Here is a 16,040-nt window from a genome sequence, read left to right as displayed (position 1 = left end):
ATAAATCAATCGATAAAAATGTATAAAATAATAATAGTTTATTTATTGTGTGCTATCGCTATTATTAGTTCAGAACAATCAGACAATATCATCGACAATGTCAATCAAAAGGGGTGAGTTTTTTATTTAAATAAAAATTATAATCTTAATATTAAAAATAAAATGAAAGTGTTAACTAACTGTTTATATATTCTCTTCTAAACTGTCTCTGTAATAATTTCCATATATTAATTGTTTTTGATACTATATTTAAAACTGTGTTAATTAATTCGAACTATCGTACTCCTAGTTGCATCAATTAATTACATTGAAATTTTCTACGTATAAATATTAAAAATAACAGATACGAATATTTTGCAAAATCGAAGACATTAAATAATAATAATAAATCGAGACATTAAATAAATTATTTATTCCTTATTTGTATTTTTCATAGATTATCCATCACCGACAAGTATTCTTCGGACAAGAGAATAATGAGAGAAGATAGACGATTTGCAAGAGCTAAAAGATCCTTTGTATTTCTAGTACCGATTAAAGAGGAACACGAGGATGTAAATAACGAAATAACAGAGAAAAGCCGCCAAAGTAGAACAATAAAACGTAGTAAATCGGCACTTCATACTACAACGAATATACCATTAACTAAAAAATACAAGGATAAAACTGTAAAAGCCGAAAAAAGCAGAGAACCGTACGTAGGTTTTAATTTGTTGAAAGAAATTCGTAAAAAGCGGCAAAAAGACACAACCGACAAAAACAACGACGTCGAACTCGCGTCAGAAAAAAATATTTCCAACGAACCTTATGAGGCTTATCCGTCTGATAAAAAATTACGTGAAAATTCAAAAAGATTAGTGTGTTATTGTCGTAAAGAAGACTGTCAGGATTGTCAATCGAAAGCAAAATTGCTTACTCCTCATTCGAAGGATCCTCCAATAATCAAAACTAAACCGAAAAATGATAAACATCGAAAAATTATTCCAAACGATTACAGAATATCAGGAATACCATTACGTTTATCAAAACTTTATGAAGAAATTCCTTACGATTTAAAATCGAATTATGCGAATTCCGAACAGATGCAAATTTTACCGATAATTCATGGAATATCACCTAAAGTTTATCCCTTAACCGTGCCTTTCAGAGTCACTTACAAACAAGTTGAACCTCACATCGGCATGAATGCTCCGGTTTCTCAACAATATCAACAAAACTCAAGTAAGAAACAACAAACACCGCTTAAGCAATATATTCTTGCGACAAAGAATCAATCTGAAATTCTTCAAAAATCGAATATGTTGATTCCTAAAGACAATAAGAGAAACAATGATTTCTCGACGGCCATGAATTATCCTGAGCACGAAGAGCGTGACCTAAATTCGGAGAAAGAAATCGATGAAGATTCGTTCGATGCAAATATGCTAGAATGTATAAAACTGTACGGTCGTAAAGTATGCCTCCTTGCTGCTACAACAGCTTGCAAATCTTTGAATAAAAATAAAAATCAGAAAGATGAGAACGTTGAATCGATTCATTATTATTACGATACTACCGAACAATCGAATAATGAAGATCATTACGATTCCACGAAGCCCGATATGACAATAGATTCTAAGGAAAATAATTTTGATGATAATCTAATATCTACAAAACGATCGATTGGAAATTATAACGAAGATTATCACGATTCAACTACCTCGAATATTATCTTAGAACCTTCAGAATATATCATAACTAATACCGATAACTATCAAACTTCGAACGACGATTCATTTGCAAAACAATCAACAACGTATTATACTTCCGACGAAGATTATAATGATTCAAAAATTCCAGAATATGCGACTGCGAATCCCACAGAAATGTCTATTCTTCAAGCAACACAAAATTCACAAGAACAAGATCAATTATCTAAGACTGTTTTAACCGATTCTAGCGTAATTAATGATATCGAATATACAACATCAAGTTCAATAACGAATAATATTAACGTCGATGATTCTAAGGCTACTAACAAAGACAATAACTTGACTGATACAATAATAGATGAAAGTAAGATTCATTACACAACACATCTTCAATTAGATTATTCAGATATACAAGAAATAACAAATAGTTATTTTACTTCGCAAAGTTTCGATAACTTTGATGAAAATATCAATAGCGATCCATTTACTTACGATTATAATTTATATAATAATAATCTGACAAATTTAAAGGACTATTCACCGAACGTGCAAGCTACAAACATTCCAGATATAACGAACGATCAAACTAACTCAGAAAATGTTTGGTCGACTGAAACTAATTTTATCGAAAATCAAATTTCAACCGATTCGACTATAGAGAATAATCTAGACAACGATGAAACGACTACAGAAGATAACAACGATTCGTTAATAAAAGAACAGAACGAAGATCGAGAAGATGAAAAGAATGATCCAGAAAAGGAATCAGCTTTAAAATACGATACACAAGATTCTTCTTCGTCTATAAAAAAAACAGAACAAACTACTATCGATTCATTTTTAGGATATACCACTTCATCTTTAGATTATGATACGAATATTGTAGATGTTTTTCCGACAGATATTTCAAATCAGTATACTTTGTCAATCGATATCACTTCACCGATAAAATCTATAGAAAATGAAGCAAAAACAATGATCGATGATTATACAATTCCTGTTACACTTTCGACGACAAACGAAATAAAACTTCAAACTCATCAAGACTTAACTACCACCGAAGAACCAACAACAATGGAAATTGCAACTGAAAAAGAAACCCATGACAAAATTAATGATTCTATCGTTGGATTGTCTAACGAAGAAAGATTCGTTAAATTGTCTGAAGACTTCGAGACAACCTCAAATCCAATCACGATCATCGGAGATTATACGAACACTGATAACGAAAATAGTATTCTCGAAAACACTTCAAAATATGATATTGAATCGACAATGCCAAATTTGTCGTTCTGCAACAGCACACAGCTCGTAAATTCAATTAAAACAATCATAAATAATTTCAACTTGAAAAATGTAAATCTCGAAGATCCTAATGATTCTAAGAAAATTTCAGATAATGTAGAACTGTCTCCAGAAATCGTTGGAATTCCAAATTTGCGATCTCTCTTATCGCTGACACCAGTCGAAAATGTGATCATAAAAAGGGTGAAAGATCATTTATCGAAAATAACCGGAATACCTAAAACCGCATTGTTTGGTGAAGAATCAAACAACGTGATTAAAAATACACTTAGAAAGACATTGAATCTTTTACCGAACGTACAATCAGAACTTCCACCAATGACAGTAGAAGAACATCAATTTCGAGCTGGACATTGGACCACGAATTTAGTGACTCTTCTTCCACTTACATCGTCCGAACGAACAAAAGATCAAAGTATTTCTCGAAGATTACAGAATCATTTAAAAGATCTCATTTATAATCCTGCGGTCGGTTTAGAGTCAGCTAAACACAACGCTGTGCAAAATATCATCATCCAAGCTGCGAAACACCAAATAGAAAATGCGAACGATATGGAAATAAAAGAAGACACGATTCGAGATTTGTTAGGTAATGTTTTACAAAATAACTCGTATGATCCAGATCAACGTGATGCAAAAAATAATTCTGAAAAAACATGGATGGTAGAAGCTACACATAATTACGATGAAACGACGACAGAAAACATTATCTCTATGAAAGATAATCAATTCGAAACTTCAAAAGGTGCGACCGATAATTCATTTACCGAGTCATATTCTAACGATTTCATAACAGATAAAGAATTTCCAAAAACGGACATAAATAAAATACAACCAAGTGATTATTCCAATGATGTCCGAGATAACTACGTTTCTAGCACTGAATTTTATCGAGAAAATCTTCAAAATGATCAAAGCAAAGAAACCACTCATATTTACGAAACAATGTTGACAAGAAATGTTGCTAACATAAATGAAGAAACTCTCGAAATATCTCAGCCTGAAAAACAATCAAATCAAAGTAACAGCAATAAAGGGAAGACTAATGAATCGGAAGTACTTAGGTTACCACAAAATTCCTTTGTCGGAGTTGGTAATCCTAGAATTGGAGAGATCGCTTCGGCGAATGAAGAATTCTTGCAAGATACAGAGAAAGGTCGTCTTTGTAAGATAGAGAGTTGTACCAGTACACACGAAATTGTTACTAAGTTTAACAAAAGGGTTAAAACAACGAGGAAGTATTACGGGTCAAAGGGAATGGATACTTCTTTCGAAAGAGATCCAATAATTTCGAAAGCTCACGAAGAAGATAACATTACGAGTAACTTAGAAAAGAACGAAAATAAGAAGGAAAATGTAAACGAAAGCAACGATGACGACTCAACGACTTATAAAAGTTTAAATCATCGAGATTTCGATTCCGAAGAAGATTTCATTTACAAGGAAAAAGCTTTTAAAATGAAGACGGATGATATCGATAATGATAAAAATGATCTACGAGATTTACAAAACTCAGAGTTATATTACGTAGGAGACAACGTGAAATTTCCATTGGAAATCAAAAAAATGAAAGATGGCTCGTACATTTTGTTGATCTCGAAAAAGATATGTGAAAACGTTTTAAAAAAAAATTGTCCCTGTTGCGTACCACTCGATGGAAACGTACGTTTGATAAAAAGAAATACGAAAGAAATTAGCAATGACAATAATAATGCTTTCGATAGGAAAAATAATCAATACTCCGAACAAAGATCGAAAATAATAAAATCGAACCCATCGAAACAACGAATAACGAGATCGATGATAGTAAATAAAAAATTAAACGATTCGGACGAAAATAATTACGAAATTTTAACGATGCCTGTAATGGCTTTCGCTAAGAAATATAATTTAAGATTAAATCTTGATGATATAGAGGAAGATGACGTAAAAGAAACAAAAGATATTTTCGTTGATGAAAATGATGAACGTGAAGAAAACAATCCTGTTTTTCAAAGAATGAAATTCGTGAAGAAAATGCAAAACAATCATGAGCCTTATAGACAACAACGTGCAATTAAACAAAAATCAAACAGTAGTACAGAAATATTAAAAAATTTAGTAAATTGGTTAAGAACGTTATTTGTCAATTGAATAACGTCTACGTACAAATATATAGTATAAATAAATTATACAAATCTTATTCTTTTTGTAATTCTTTTTTAATATTTTTAAAAGAATAATAAAATAAAAAATTAATCAAAAATCAACTGACCTTTTCCTTTCATAAATTATTTTATTGCATTTTCATTCACTTTTATAACCTATTTAAAGTTGTATTATATCGCGAATAATTAATAATCAATCAATTATAATCAGCATAATATTCCTACTCGTTTTTCGTGACAAGAATATTCACAAGATTTAAAATATTTATAATATCTTGTAATTATGTAAATTTGATTATTGAATTAAACATTTTTTTTTATTAACTGTTAACGATTGTCAAAAAAAGAAAAATAAGGATATTACGAATATATTAAGAATACTATACATGATTACGTCGCACTAAGTTCGATTGTTGATAATGTAGAGAGTGATACGAACAGGTAAGCAACATTCATACTGCACACATTATACCTCTTCTGACATACTGTGACGAAGGTATTTAAAATTATATTCAGTACAATATATGCAAGGTCGTGTGTTTATACGAAACTTGACAGCTTTATTAACGTTATTATAAAATGGGTTTATTTGGTAAAACCCAAGAAAAAGATCCAAAAGAAATGGTTAGCATTAAAATATAATAAAATATATTTCTATTACTTACAATATGTTTTATTACAGGTCCAAGAATGGACTCATAAATTAAGAAAAGAAGGTTATAATTTAGACAGACAAGTTAGAGGTGAGTCATATTACTGACAACAAAATGTAACTATTAATTGTTAATATCTAAAGTATTGTGTTTATGCATAGCAATTCAAAGAGAGGAAGATAAAGTAAAGCGTTCCTTAAAAGAAGCAGCTAAAAAGAATGACAAAGATGTGTGTAAAATTCTTGCTAAAGAAATTATTCGAGCTCGCAAAGCATGTAATAAACTGTGTACATCAAAAGCTCATTTGAATTCAGTAGCTTTACAAATGAAAAATCAATTAGCAACTATAAGAGTTGCAGGTTCTGTATCTAAATCTACAGAAGTTATGCAAGCTATGCAGTCGTTAGTGAGAGTGCCTGAAGTTGCAGCCACTATGAGGGAATTATCAAAAGAAATGATGAAAGCTGGTATTATCGAAGAGATGTTAGATGAAACTATGGATTCTATTGAAGAATCCGAAGATATGGAAGATGAAGCTGACGAAGAAGTTGATAAAGTAATTAAATCTATGAAGCAAACTAAACTTAAATGTTTTATATATAAAATGTTATACATAAAATACAAACGACTTTGCTGTTTTAGATTTTATGGGAAGTTACAGCGGGACAACTTGGAACAGCTCCTGCAGTTGTTACAGAAACTCCTGGTGTCGTTCCATCTACATCTGTTGAAGTAGAAACAGAGGATGTAGATGATGATAAAGAACTTGAAGAAATGAAAAATAGATTACAGAGTCTACGCAGTTAGTCTTAACACATAAATTATTTATATGTTGATAACATTATAAGTATGTGACATCTTTTAAAGTTACATTTGTTAGAAGAATGAAAATAGTGAATGAAATAACATCTATATTAGATTAAATTATCTTAATTAAGCTTTGAACACATCTTAATACACTTATTTTTACAGAACACAGTATAATTTAAACTTACTGTAAAAATTCTAAACATACGCAAGTTTCTAAACAATGTTACTTTATTACAAGTTTTATATGTATATTTAACAATCTTTATATCTTTGTTATAAGTATTATATTTTACCAAATATTCACTATTCATGTTAAAAAATAAACTGAAAAGCTGGCTTTGAAATTAACATTACTTATGCTAATTTATTTTGATAATGTACAATAGAAAAATATTGTGCTAGTATATTCGTTGTAATTAATAACAAACTTTATAAAATAAGCTGGGACAATATGTCAAAATTAATATTTATGTAAACAATAATCATAATAGTATAATGATAATTATACAAGCAAGTAATACATAATAATTCACTAATGAAATCAATCACGAACATAATATTTATAAATAATCTTATATAACCAGATGACTATCACAGAACGAACTTTCATTTGAAATTATAACACTTCTGGTTATATGTAAATATTGTATTTATATCAGCATTGTAAAGTAAAAACTAATTAAGATTATAATCAACTAAACTATTTCATAAAATTATTGTATAATATGCTTATGTATACATTTATAATTAAAAAGCGATAAAATAATAATTCTCTCTCATACGCTTGATTTTATTTTTTTCGAAATTTTATATCTTATCTTCCACACTAAAAATGACTCTGCATGAAGCATCTTTAAAACAACCTCTTGGTATAGTATGCAATTGCACTAAGTATGCAGAAATTGTTAAAAATTTTAAAGTGTATACTATTGGAACAACAAATCCTGTGATACCTAAATTGGACATAGGTAAACTAATCTCTATTGATATTAAAAGAATAAATGAATATATAGTGTACATTAAATATTCTACAATATACTAGATCCCACTATTTCCACTCCAGTTGTTTGGATTAAAGATAATATACAACGTGATCAAGAATTTGACAAACCGACTTTTTATTGTACTCAATGTAAATTTGATGAAATTAATGCATCTAATATAGAAAAAAAATGGATACCGATAACATTGGATCTTATATCACCAAAGTTCGAATTCACAATATTTTTGTTTTCATTTAAAAGGATTTCAAAGCATAAATTTTAAACTATTTTTTTGTTTTTAGGGAATTACGTCCTAACTTAAGTTACCTATATACAGCAGGATTGAATACTCAATCTACAGAATTATCAACTTTAACTGACATGCTTCCTCATAAAGGTAGAGTAATTAAGCAAAAAGATATCAAATGGGGAAGTGATTTTTGCTCAATGCCAGTAAAAATGACTAATGAACCAGAAACACACTTTGGTAAAATAAAAGGATGCTTTACCACTTGGGCAGAGGGCTATATTCTTACTACTGGTTATAGCCCTTTTTAATTATAAACAATACCTAATCAATAAAGACTAATAATGAGTTTTTTTTTACAGTATCCTCTATGATATTTTATTTTATTTTTCTTTATTAACTTGAACATTCACTTTCAAAATTTTAGGTTATAAAATAAAAACGATATATGATTTTGTTAAGATAAAAATAATTGTCTCGTATAATATAATGAACATGTTTACTTAATATGTTGCTTATTACAAATTTTGTCCCATAAGAAAACTAAATTTTAATAGTAGTATTGCAATTTATAATTGAAGATTATTTTTACATAAATGATTTTCATCTTATATTTTGTTTTAGATTATGTTATCTTATAAACATACATATGTTAAAAAGTAATACAACAAATTTTAATTACTGTTAATTAAAAAACTTATTATATATATATATATATATATATATATATATATATATATTCATACATACATACATACATATATATATAGAGCCCGGCCGCGCCGGGCCAAGCCAACCCTACATATATTTTATATATATATATATGATACACTTGTAGAATTTTAAATTAAATGTAGCTTCTGCAGTTTATTTTCCATAACTATAAATTTGATGAGGATCATAACATATGATTTCAATGGCAACAATTTTAAAAACAAATTAATACAGCTTTTGCTTTTTTCCTTTATAGAAAAGTAACATAGCGCTTAATGATAAAAATTTTGTACTCTACCTAAATCTTCTAAATGTTTTAACCATTAGTACTTATTGTAACATTTGCTACAAAGTCTTTACATAAAAATAAGATTTCATAAATTATATTGACACAATTGTCAGTTTCAATAACTGTAAATATCTGCCTATTCTTTACATTATAAGTATAATAATATTTTTCTGATACAAAAAAGATCTTAAACTTCGTATATATCATGTACAATTTTTTTTTTTTTGAAAAATAGTATTATGAATTATGTTTATAAGTGATCAATCACCATATTAACAATAGAAAGTTTTATCTGTGCTCTTGCTTTCGTAGGAAGTTTATGCATGTGAGGAGCAACTTTACGAAGAAAATATTTAACTTCACTTCGTATAGGAAAAATAGTTCTTCGCATTGTTAATTTTTTTCTTCGATTACGAGTTCTCTTCTGTGGTTTCATAGGTAAAGCTTCCACCTCTTCGAAATCCTCAAAATATTCATTTTCTTTAATATTTATGGCATCTTCATCATCTTCTAAAACTTCAAAATCATGTGGTAGCATAATTTCTCCATGCTTCTGATCATCTTGATCTTGTTGTTGGTCTTGTTCTTGATCTTCATCGTGTTCTTCTAATTCTATCGTTTTATATGTACTTGCTATAGGCTCTGGAGAATCTGATAGCAATTCAATAAGGTTTTTATCTGAAGTTTGTTCTTCTTCTTTAATTATTGGTATAGTGGCAATTACTTGACCATTCTTCATTTTTGTTTGTAAATTTTTCTTACTCTGCCTTCTACCAGTTTTTACAGGTTTTTGTTTCTCTTGCTCAGGAAGATTTATTTTGATTAACAAACCAGGAGGAATGCTCGACAAACTATGAACTGGTATTGGATTACCCAAACTAGATAGATCACCAGTAAATGGTAAAATAACTTTCTTTATACTACCAGGAATAGTATTAGTGATATTAGATGCAATATTATTTGTTATTGTTATTGGCTGATATTGATCTGTATATTGAAATTTCCAATTTGAAGTAGGAGGCAAAGGTAATTTTTTTACCATTAGATTTTCTATATTATTAGGATCAGGCTTTGGAATGTTAATTACAGTTGGCCTTCTACATTTGCCACGTTTCTTTGCTAATGGTGTAGGCTTATTATCTACCTTTGGTTTTTTACTAGATACTAGAGGTGTCGAAGACCCTGATTTTCTTATTCCTTTAGTAGTTGTAATAAAACCAGAGTTCTCATTTATTTCTTCAGTCATCTCTTCATCATGTGCATTTTCATTAGAATTTATAGAATTTGTTAAAGAAACATCCTTTATTGTTGGAACTGCATCGCAAGGACCTATTTTATGAAAACTTTGACCCGTTTGAAAATGCTTTGAACATAATACTAATTTCCGTATTTGATTGGGAGACATTTTCAATAAATCCTCTCTACCCAAGAATTGGCACCATCTTAGACATCTTCCTATCTCATAAGCAGGAAATGGATGAAATTTATACCTTTCAGTTTTATTTCTTGGATCAGATCTAGATCTACCACATGCAGCACAAGCTTGACTTTCTAGAACAGCAGGTGGAAATGGATCTAATTTCTTTGTCTTCTCTATTGCATTATACACTTTTGTTTCTGTATCTAATCCTAGAATATATTCTTCTGATGAATCTGCATCGTCAGGATTACGAATATTAGGGACAGCATTGTCCACTAATCTACTTTTATAACCTTGCATAAACTGTGAACGATCAAAATGTTTTGAACAAATATAACAAAATAATATTTCTTTTCTCGTTAATCTATAATAAGAATCTACACCAACAAAATCAAGCCATTTTAAGCATCGAAATTCTTCTCCTGGGAAATGATGAAAAGTAGCTCCGTCATAAGTTAAATCTGGCGGATCCCGACGATATCGACCACATAATACACATGTAATGTTGTATAAGCTTTGTTTTGGATCATAGATTGATGGTACTGCTGTACTATTTAATTTATCGTAATACTCATTCAAAAAATCTTTCTGTTCAAAATGTTTAGAGCATACCATTCTTTGCAGAAGTTGTTTCTTTGTAAGTTTATATAAATCTTCACGACAACAAAATTCCAACCATTTTCTGCATCGTTCCTCATCATTAACAGGAAAACCAAAAAACATATATTCTTCTTCTTTATTATTTGGATTCATACGCGAACGTCCACACACAACACACGGATGAGGCATTTTTTATTGACTTTATGCCTATTCACATTCATCAAGTAAACAATATCATTTTGTTATGATACTAGCATTAAGAGGTTACTGTCACCATGATATTTAAAGTGTCAGAAACTTTCAAGCTTGACTATTAATCTTGCGGTTTTTTATTTTAAATTAATCCTTGCTATATTTTGCAAATATCTTTAAATCACTGGAATTGGATGATTATATAGTCTTTTTTGTCTCTGCATATATTTACTTGAAGGAAAATATTGTAATAAACTTCCCATTGAATAAATTATCGATACAGTTTGTAAGATAAACCTGTATATTGAAGTATTTAAGCTTATCGTGCAATCTTAATCGCCTGATAAAAGAAAAAATATTCAATTTTTTAATATAAAATATTTTCATTCTCGTACTTAAGAGGTTATGTTACATGATACTATTTTACAGCGTCTCCTATTCAACTTATAGAGGAATACGCACTAAAGAAATATGAGTAGCCAATATGTGTGACCAATCCGCTGTCTTGAAATATACGTAATCATGAAAATTATCACGTAAAAGAATGCACCTTATTTGTTAAAAATAAAATCCGTCAAAGTTGCACCATATAGAGAAGATATATAGCAAATCCCTTGGTTAGTAAGTGGATAATACTAGTATTGAAAGCAACCATTATTCAGTTATTTAAAAAAATGTATTGCTACTAATATACTATTCTATTTATTTTAAAATAAATACTCTGTGCTGTATTTATTTTTAAAATATTTCTTTTCATTTAAATCTGTGATTTGCTTTGATATTTTATTGATATTATATTATTTTTCTAGGGACAAATTTTCACAGATCTAAATATTTGGCAACACTGTAAAAAAATTATATAAGATTTCTACGTGACGTTTATGATTTCTTCGATATTTTGATTTATATCTGTTATATATATGCCATACATGACTAACCTAAATCAATGCAAAACTTGAAAATATATATTTCAAAGTATTAATAATTATTAATAACAGCGAATAAAAGTATTAAACATGGCAGAGAATTCTAACAATCAGTATGATATCAATGGACAATATTTTAATCCAGATAATTACTTACACAAGTTATTAAAAGTATGTCATTTATATTCTGTCAATTTAAATTTTTCAAATCCAATTATCTTCATTACAAAATTTATATATTTTGCAGGAATATACATTGAAACAGATTATGGATCATGAGGCTGAAATAAAAAGGGATACACAAACTTTGCATTCAGACATGCAAACATTAGTGTATGAAAATTATAATAAATTTATATCAGCAACAGATACTATTAGAAAGGTAGTTCGAATGATCGAATGTTTATAAATTAATTGTAAATGACTGCTAAATGATTTTTGAAATTTTTAGATGAAAACTGATTTTAAAGGAATGGAAGATAGTATGGATTTACTTGCAAAAAATATGGATAGTATAACATCATTTTCAGAACAAATTTCTTCAACCTTACAAGGGACTAGACAACAAATTGCTAGACTATCCTCTGTTCATACTCTTCTAAAGAAATTACAATTTTTATTTAAATTACCAGGCAATCTAAAAGAGAAAATGAACGAAGAAAATTATACTCAAGTAATATTTTTGATTTATTATAAAGCAAACATAACATTCATTTTCTAAAGATAATTTTATAGACCTGTGTTATTTTAGGCAGTACAAGATTATATAAATGCACAACGTGTACTTGATCAATATGGTAACATGCCTTCCTTCCAAGGAATTCAAAAAGATTGCGAAGAAATTTTAGAAGAATTAAAATCTAAATTAAGAATGCAATTTCATAAGAGAGATGTGCCAACTAAAGCTTTGGCAGAAAACGTAGATCTTCTGTTACAATTAAAAGAACCAGCTGATTCATTGTGCGATGAATTTTTGATTCATGCAGAAGGCAGATTGACAGAACAATTAGATATACTGAAGGATATGTGTGAAAATGATATGATAGAATTTATAGATAAGGGTAGTTCTGGATTTTTAAGCGATTTATGTCTTATAGTTATATCTTATAATAATATGTTCATAAATAGAGTGTCCTTAGAAGATAATGATTTCTCAGATGATTTTGATACAATAGCTCTTACTCGTTTAAATAACTTTATTACAAGAAATATGGAAAAGTATTTTGATCTTGTCAAAAAAAGAGTCGAAAATGTAGCTGATACTGCAATATTAGTAAGAGCTCTTGATAGATTCTATAGAAGATTACAAATCATAAATATGCCGTGTCAAGAAACAGATTTTGCCGAGTAATTAAATCAATAATTCTCATAAATTTAATAATAGAAAAATATTCTAAAGTTTTAATGCTTTTTAATCGTTACATTTTAGAGCAAGCATTGATATAGTTTTAAATGCAGGAAGAAAACAATGTCGCAATCATTTACATTCTTTGAAACAACATTTGAGCGAAGCATTAGCCAAAGTGAGACAAACATTAGCTGTCAAAGTTAGAAAAGAAAAGCCAAGTCAAGAAGGAGATAGTGGATTAGCAGAACTTCAAGCACTTTTGATTATGCCTATTATTGAAAAAGTCAAAGGAGTTTTACAAGATTTATTGGTTTGTCTTTTATTTGATGTACCTTTTTAAAATATTTACTCTATTGTACCATGTACTAATTAATTTTCTTTATCATTTGAACAGGTATTTTTACAGCCAGATTTATCATTCAGTTTAAAGACACAATTTTTACATAACTTCTGTGTAGATGAAGTTAGAGAAGGATTAATTGTTGGATTTTTGCACCATCTAACAGCAATTGCAAGTGGATTTTGTACAGGCTCAGATGTCCCAAAATTTCCACCTACTCTCTTTTTATTACTTAGCAAAATGTGTATCGAGTATAAAGAGAATAATGTACGGTATCTGGTACGTTTAACGAACGCAATTAAATTATTTATTAAATTTAATGTTTACTATTGAGTTATTTAATTATTACATTAAATTCAATGTAATGAATTATTAAGTTATTTTCGATTATATATTTTAGTTAAAAACAACGGATAATCTGTTTAATATCGAACAATACGCGTCATCCGAAAACATCATTACACCAGAATCAGAGATATGTGAAAATTTTCAAATGGCGGCTCAAAATTTATTAAATCATTATGTCCGTATTCAAGGCTTAGCTGTCTCACAGTTAATAAGAAAATCTGTCGAGACCCGAGATTGGTTACATACAATGGAACCAAGATCAGTCAGAATCGTTATGAAAAGAGTCGTTGAAGACATAACGGCAATTGATTCTCAAGTTGCCGCATTGTACGATGATATAGACGGACAAGTTGACAGAAGTAGCGATAGTAGCAGGAAAACGCATAGGTATATACGTAAGATGAGATCTATAATTTTGTCATTTCCGATTCGATTTAATGTTTAATTTATCGTTTATTTTATTTCAGCGTTAGTACATCAAGGCATCATTATAGATCTAATTGGTCCTCGTACACACCGAATCGCTTGGATTCTTCTTTAGCGCCGAATATTCATAAATTATTTTCCGAACGTATCGAAATATTTTCATCGGTTCAATTCAACAAAGCTTCTATCTTAACGGGAATCATCAAGATCAGTTTAAAGGTAATTTAGCGTATCATAATTTATAAATAATATTAAACAAGGGACAACGTGGTTGACGTATATAGGAAGAAATATACTTTTAGCATGTAAAGTACTCTAATAGGTGCAGGTGCTGCACAGCAGTCCCAATGATAAAATAGCTCAGCTATTATCCACTTTGTATCGCGTATGTACATTATACTCTCGCGTCTGCATTGCTCTCTCATATTGCACGTAATTCGCGCTACGCAATATATTTTACACTTTTATATGGTTAAGATTTACCCTTTTTGCTCCTTCTCGTCCCTTTCATTATACAAAGATTATAATACTAATTTTGTAACATTCTTTTAGACATTTTTGGAATGCGTCAGATTACGAACACTTAGCACAAACGGCTTACAACAGATACAAGTCGACACACATTATCTCCAGCTTTATCTTTGGAAATTCGTTTCGGACGAAAAGTATGTATGACGATCTTTCATCGAACTTTTTTTTTTTTTTTTACAAATAAATCGATATCCTCCATAATATAATTCTAATATTTTCTGTTCCAGCGTCGTTCATTTCCTTTTAGACGAAATCCTTGGGAGTGCAGTTCATAGATGTTTAAGTCCGATTCTGATGGTACCAACCTTAGTGGACATTATATGCGAAAAAGCATAATTATCTTATCGATAATAGAATTGTCTTTTATTTTATACAGTTTACAATATGTACATAATTATTTATTTATAACAAATATTCTTAAAAGATGCAAAATAATGCAAAAAGATGCAAAATAAAATTTATCTATATATCAAAATATATGTAGAATTGTTTGTGTCGTCGTCGTTTCGCTTCACTAGGAATTCGTCAAGAGGATAATACCGAAAACATTTACAACGTATCGCGATTAAAATTATCATTACTTAGATACTGACTCATTATTCTAGACTAAGAATAATATATTAGAAAATAATTGATAGGATCGTTTCTTCTCGTCTTCTTGTCGCCTACGCGTATCGAAGTATTGAATAATCGAGTTCTATGTTAGACTATTGTTAATTTGAGTGCAACGACATAATTTCTTACAACTCTTCCTTCTCCTTCGTACGTTCAATTTCACTTCAAATTCCTCTCTCTCTTTTTCTCTCTGTCTTTCTCCTTTTTTTCGCTATACTATCCTTTTCTTCTCTCTCGTACAGTATAAACCCATCAAAGTTGAGATACGGTGTAAGTAGAAAGGTCAAACGATTGTAATAAGTCTTAACCATCTATCACATTCTACACTTCCAAACTTTACGATCTTATTAGTTCAGGCTACTTAATGACTTTTAATAATATACATGTATGCACACATATATACAAACACATACATATATAAATATAATTATCATTATATTAACTACCGACTCGTT

General features: G+C 29.3%; 5 protein-coding genes across 5 annotated transcripts; 4 read left to right on the top strand and 1 right to left on the bottom strand.

Moving 5' to 3' along the window:
• Positions 1 to 476: 476 nt before the first annotated feature.
• Positions 477 to 5,129, top strand: LOC127061992 (putative uncharacterized protein DDB_G0282133). The gene is made up of 2 exons (XM_050989534.1): positions 477 to 3,002; positions 3,078 to 5,129. The coding sequence occupies exons 1-2, from the start codon at positions 477 to 479 to the stop codon at positions 5,127 to 5,129; spliced, it is 4,578 nt and encodes a 1,525-aa protein (XP_050845491.1).
• Positions 5,130 to 5,602: 473 nt separating this feature from the next.
• Positions 5,603 to 7,375, top strand: LOC127072618 (charged multivesicular body protein 3). The gene is made up of 4 exons (XM_051013157.1): positions 5,603 to 5,767; positions 5,826 to 5,886; positions 5,958 to 6,352; positions 6,439 to 7,375. The coding sequence occupies exons 1-4, from the start codon at positions 5,723 to 5,725 to the stop codon at positions 6,601 to 6,603; spliced, it is 666 nt and encodes a 221-aa protein (XP_050869114.1). The 5' UTR covers positions 5,603 to 5,722; the 3' UTR covers positions 6,604 to 7,375.
• Positions 7,376 to 7,433: 58 nt separating this feature from the next.
• On the top strand, positions 7,434 to 8,208 carry LOC127072620 (uncharacterized). The gene is made up of 3 exons (XM_051013159.1): positions 7,434 to 7,574; positions 7,649 to 7,814; positions 7,892 to 8,208. Exons 1-3 carry the CDS (start codon positions 7,439 to 7,441, stop codon positions 8,145 to 8,147), a joined length of 558 nt encoding a protein of 185 aa, XP_050869116.1. The 5' UTR covers positions 7,434 to 7,438; the 3' UTR covers positions 8,148 to 8,208.
• Positions 8,209 to 8,317: 109 nt separating this feature from the next.
• Positions 8,318 to 11,676, bottom strand: LOC127072607 (uncharacterized). The gene is made up of 2 exons (XM_051013134.1): positions 11,514 to 11,676; positions 8,318 to 11,391 (listed from the first exon to the last, which is right to left on the bottom strand). The coding sequence occupies exon 2, from the start codon at positions 11,046 to 11,048 to the stop codon at positions 9,090 to 9,092; it is 1,959 nt and encodes a 652-aa protein (XP_050869091.1). The 5' UTR covers positions 11,049 to 11,391; positions 11,514 to 11,676; the 3' UTR covers positions 8,318 to 9,089.
• Positions 11,677 to 11,898: 222 nt separating this feature from the next.
• On the top strand, positions 11,899 to 15,447 carry LOC127072605 (vacuolar protein sorting-associated protein 51 homolog). The gene is made up of 10 exons (XM_051013132.1): positions 11,899 to 12,148; positions 12,225 to 12,359; positions 12,429 to 12,650; positions 12,729 to 13,324; positions 13,407 to 13,635; positions 13,720 to 13,944; positions 14,066 to 14,400; positions 14,481 to 14,658; positions 14,992 to 15,104; positions 15,198 to 15,447. The coding sequence occupies exons 1-10, from the start codon at positions 12,068 to 12,070 to the stop codon at positions 15,304 to 15,306; spliced, it is 2,223 nt and encodes a 740-aa protein (XP_050869089.1). The 5' UTR covers positions 11,899 to 12,067; the 3' UTR covers positions 15,307 to 15,447.
• Positions 15,448 to 16,040: the final 593 nt, after the last annotated feature.

This window comes from Vespula vulgaris, chromosome 2 (genome assembly GCF_905475345.1).
Source record: "Vespula vulgaris chromosome 2, iyVesVulg1.1, whole genome shotgun sequence".
Taxonomy (NCBI): Eukaryota; Metazoa; Arthropoda; class Insecta; order Hymenoptera; family Vespidae; genus Vespula; species Vespula vulgaris.
The sequence above is the reverse complement of the archived record's forward strand: the minus strand, read 5'-3'. Positions and strand labels throughout refer to the sequence as shown.

Bases quoted from the DNA above. Each gene is read 5' to 3' on its own strand.
- LOC127061992 (XM_050989534.1), top strand. From the start codon at position 477: ATGAGAGAAGATAGACGATTTGCAAGAGCTAAAAGATCCTTTGTATTT. The intron at 3,003-3,077 runs GTAAATTCAATT...AATGATTCTAAG, and splicing joins TCTGCAACAGCACACAGCTC to AAAATTTCAGATAATGTAGA.
- LOC127072618 (XM_051013157.1), top strand. From the start codon at position 5,723: ATGGGTTTATTTGGTAAAACCCAAGAAAAAGATCCAAAAGAAATG. The intron at 5,768-5,825 runs GTTAGCATTAAA...GTTTTATTACAG, and splicing joins AAAAAGATCCAAAAGAAATG to GTCCAAGAATGGACTCATAA. The intron at 5,887-5,957 runs GTGAGTCATATT...GTTTATGCATAG, and splicing joins TTTAGACAGACAAGTTAGAG to CAATTCAAAGAGAGGAAGAT.
- LOC127072620 (XM_051013159.1), top strand. From the start codon at position 7,439: ATGACTCTGCATGAAGCATCTTTAAAACAACCTCTTGGTATAGTATGC. The intron at 7,575-7,648 runs GTAAACTAATCT...ACAATATACTAG, and splicing joins GATACCTAAATTGGACATAG to ATCCCACTATTTCCACTCCA. The intron at 7,815-7,891 runs GTTCGAATTCAC...TTTTGTTTTTAG, and splicing joins TTGGATCTTATATCACCAAA to GGAATTACGTCCTAACTTAA.
- LOC127072607 (XM_051013134.1), bottom strand. From the start codon at position 11,048: ATGCCTCATCCGTGTGTTGTGTGTGGACGTTCGCGTATGAATCCAAAT.
- LOC127072605 (XM_051013132.1), top strand. From the start codon at position 12,068: ATGGCAGAGAATTCTAACAATCAGTATGATATCAATGGACAATATTTT. The intron at 14,659-14,991 runs GTAATTTAGCGT...ACATTCTTTTAG, and splicing joins TCATCAAGATCAGTTTAAAG to ACATTTTTGGAATGCGTCAG. The intron at 15,105-15,197 runs GTATGTATGACG...TTTCTGTTCCAG, and splicing joins AAATTCGTTTCGGACGAAAA to CGTCGTTCATTTCCTTTTAG.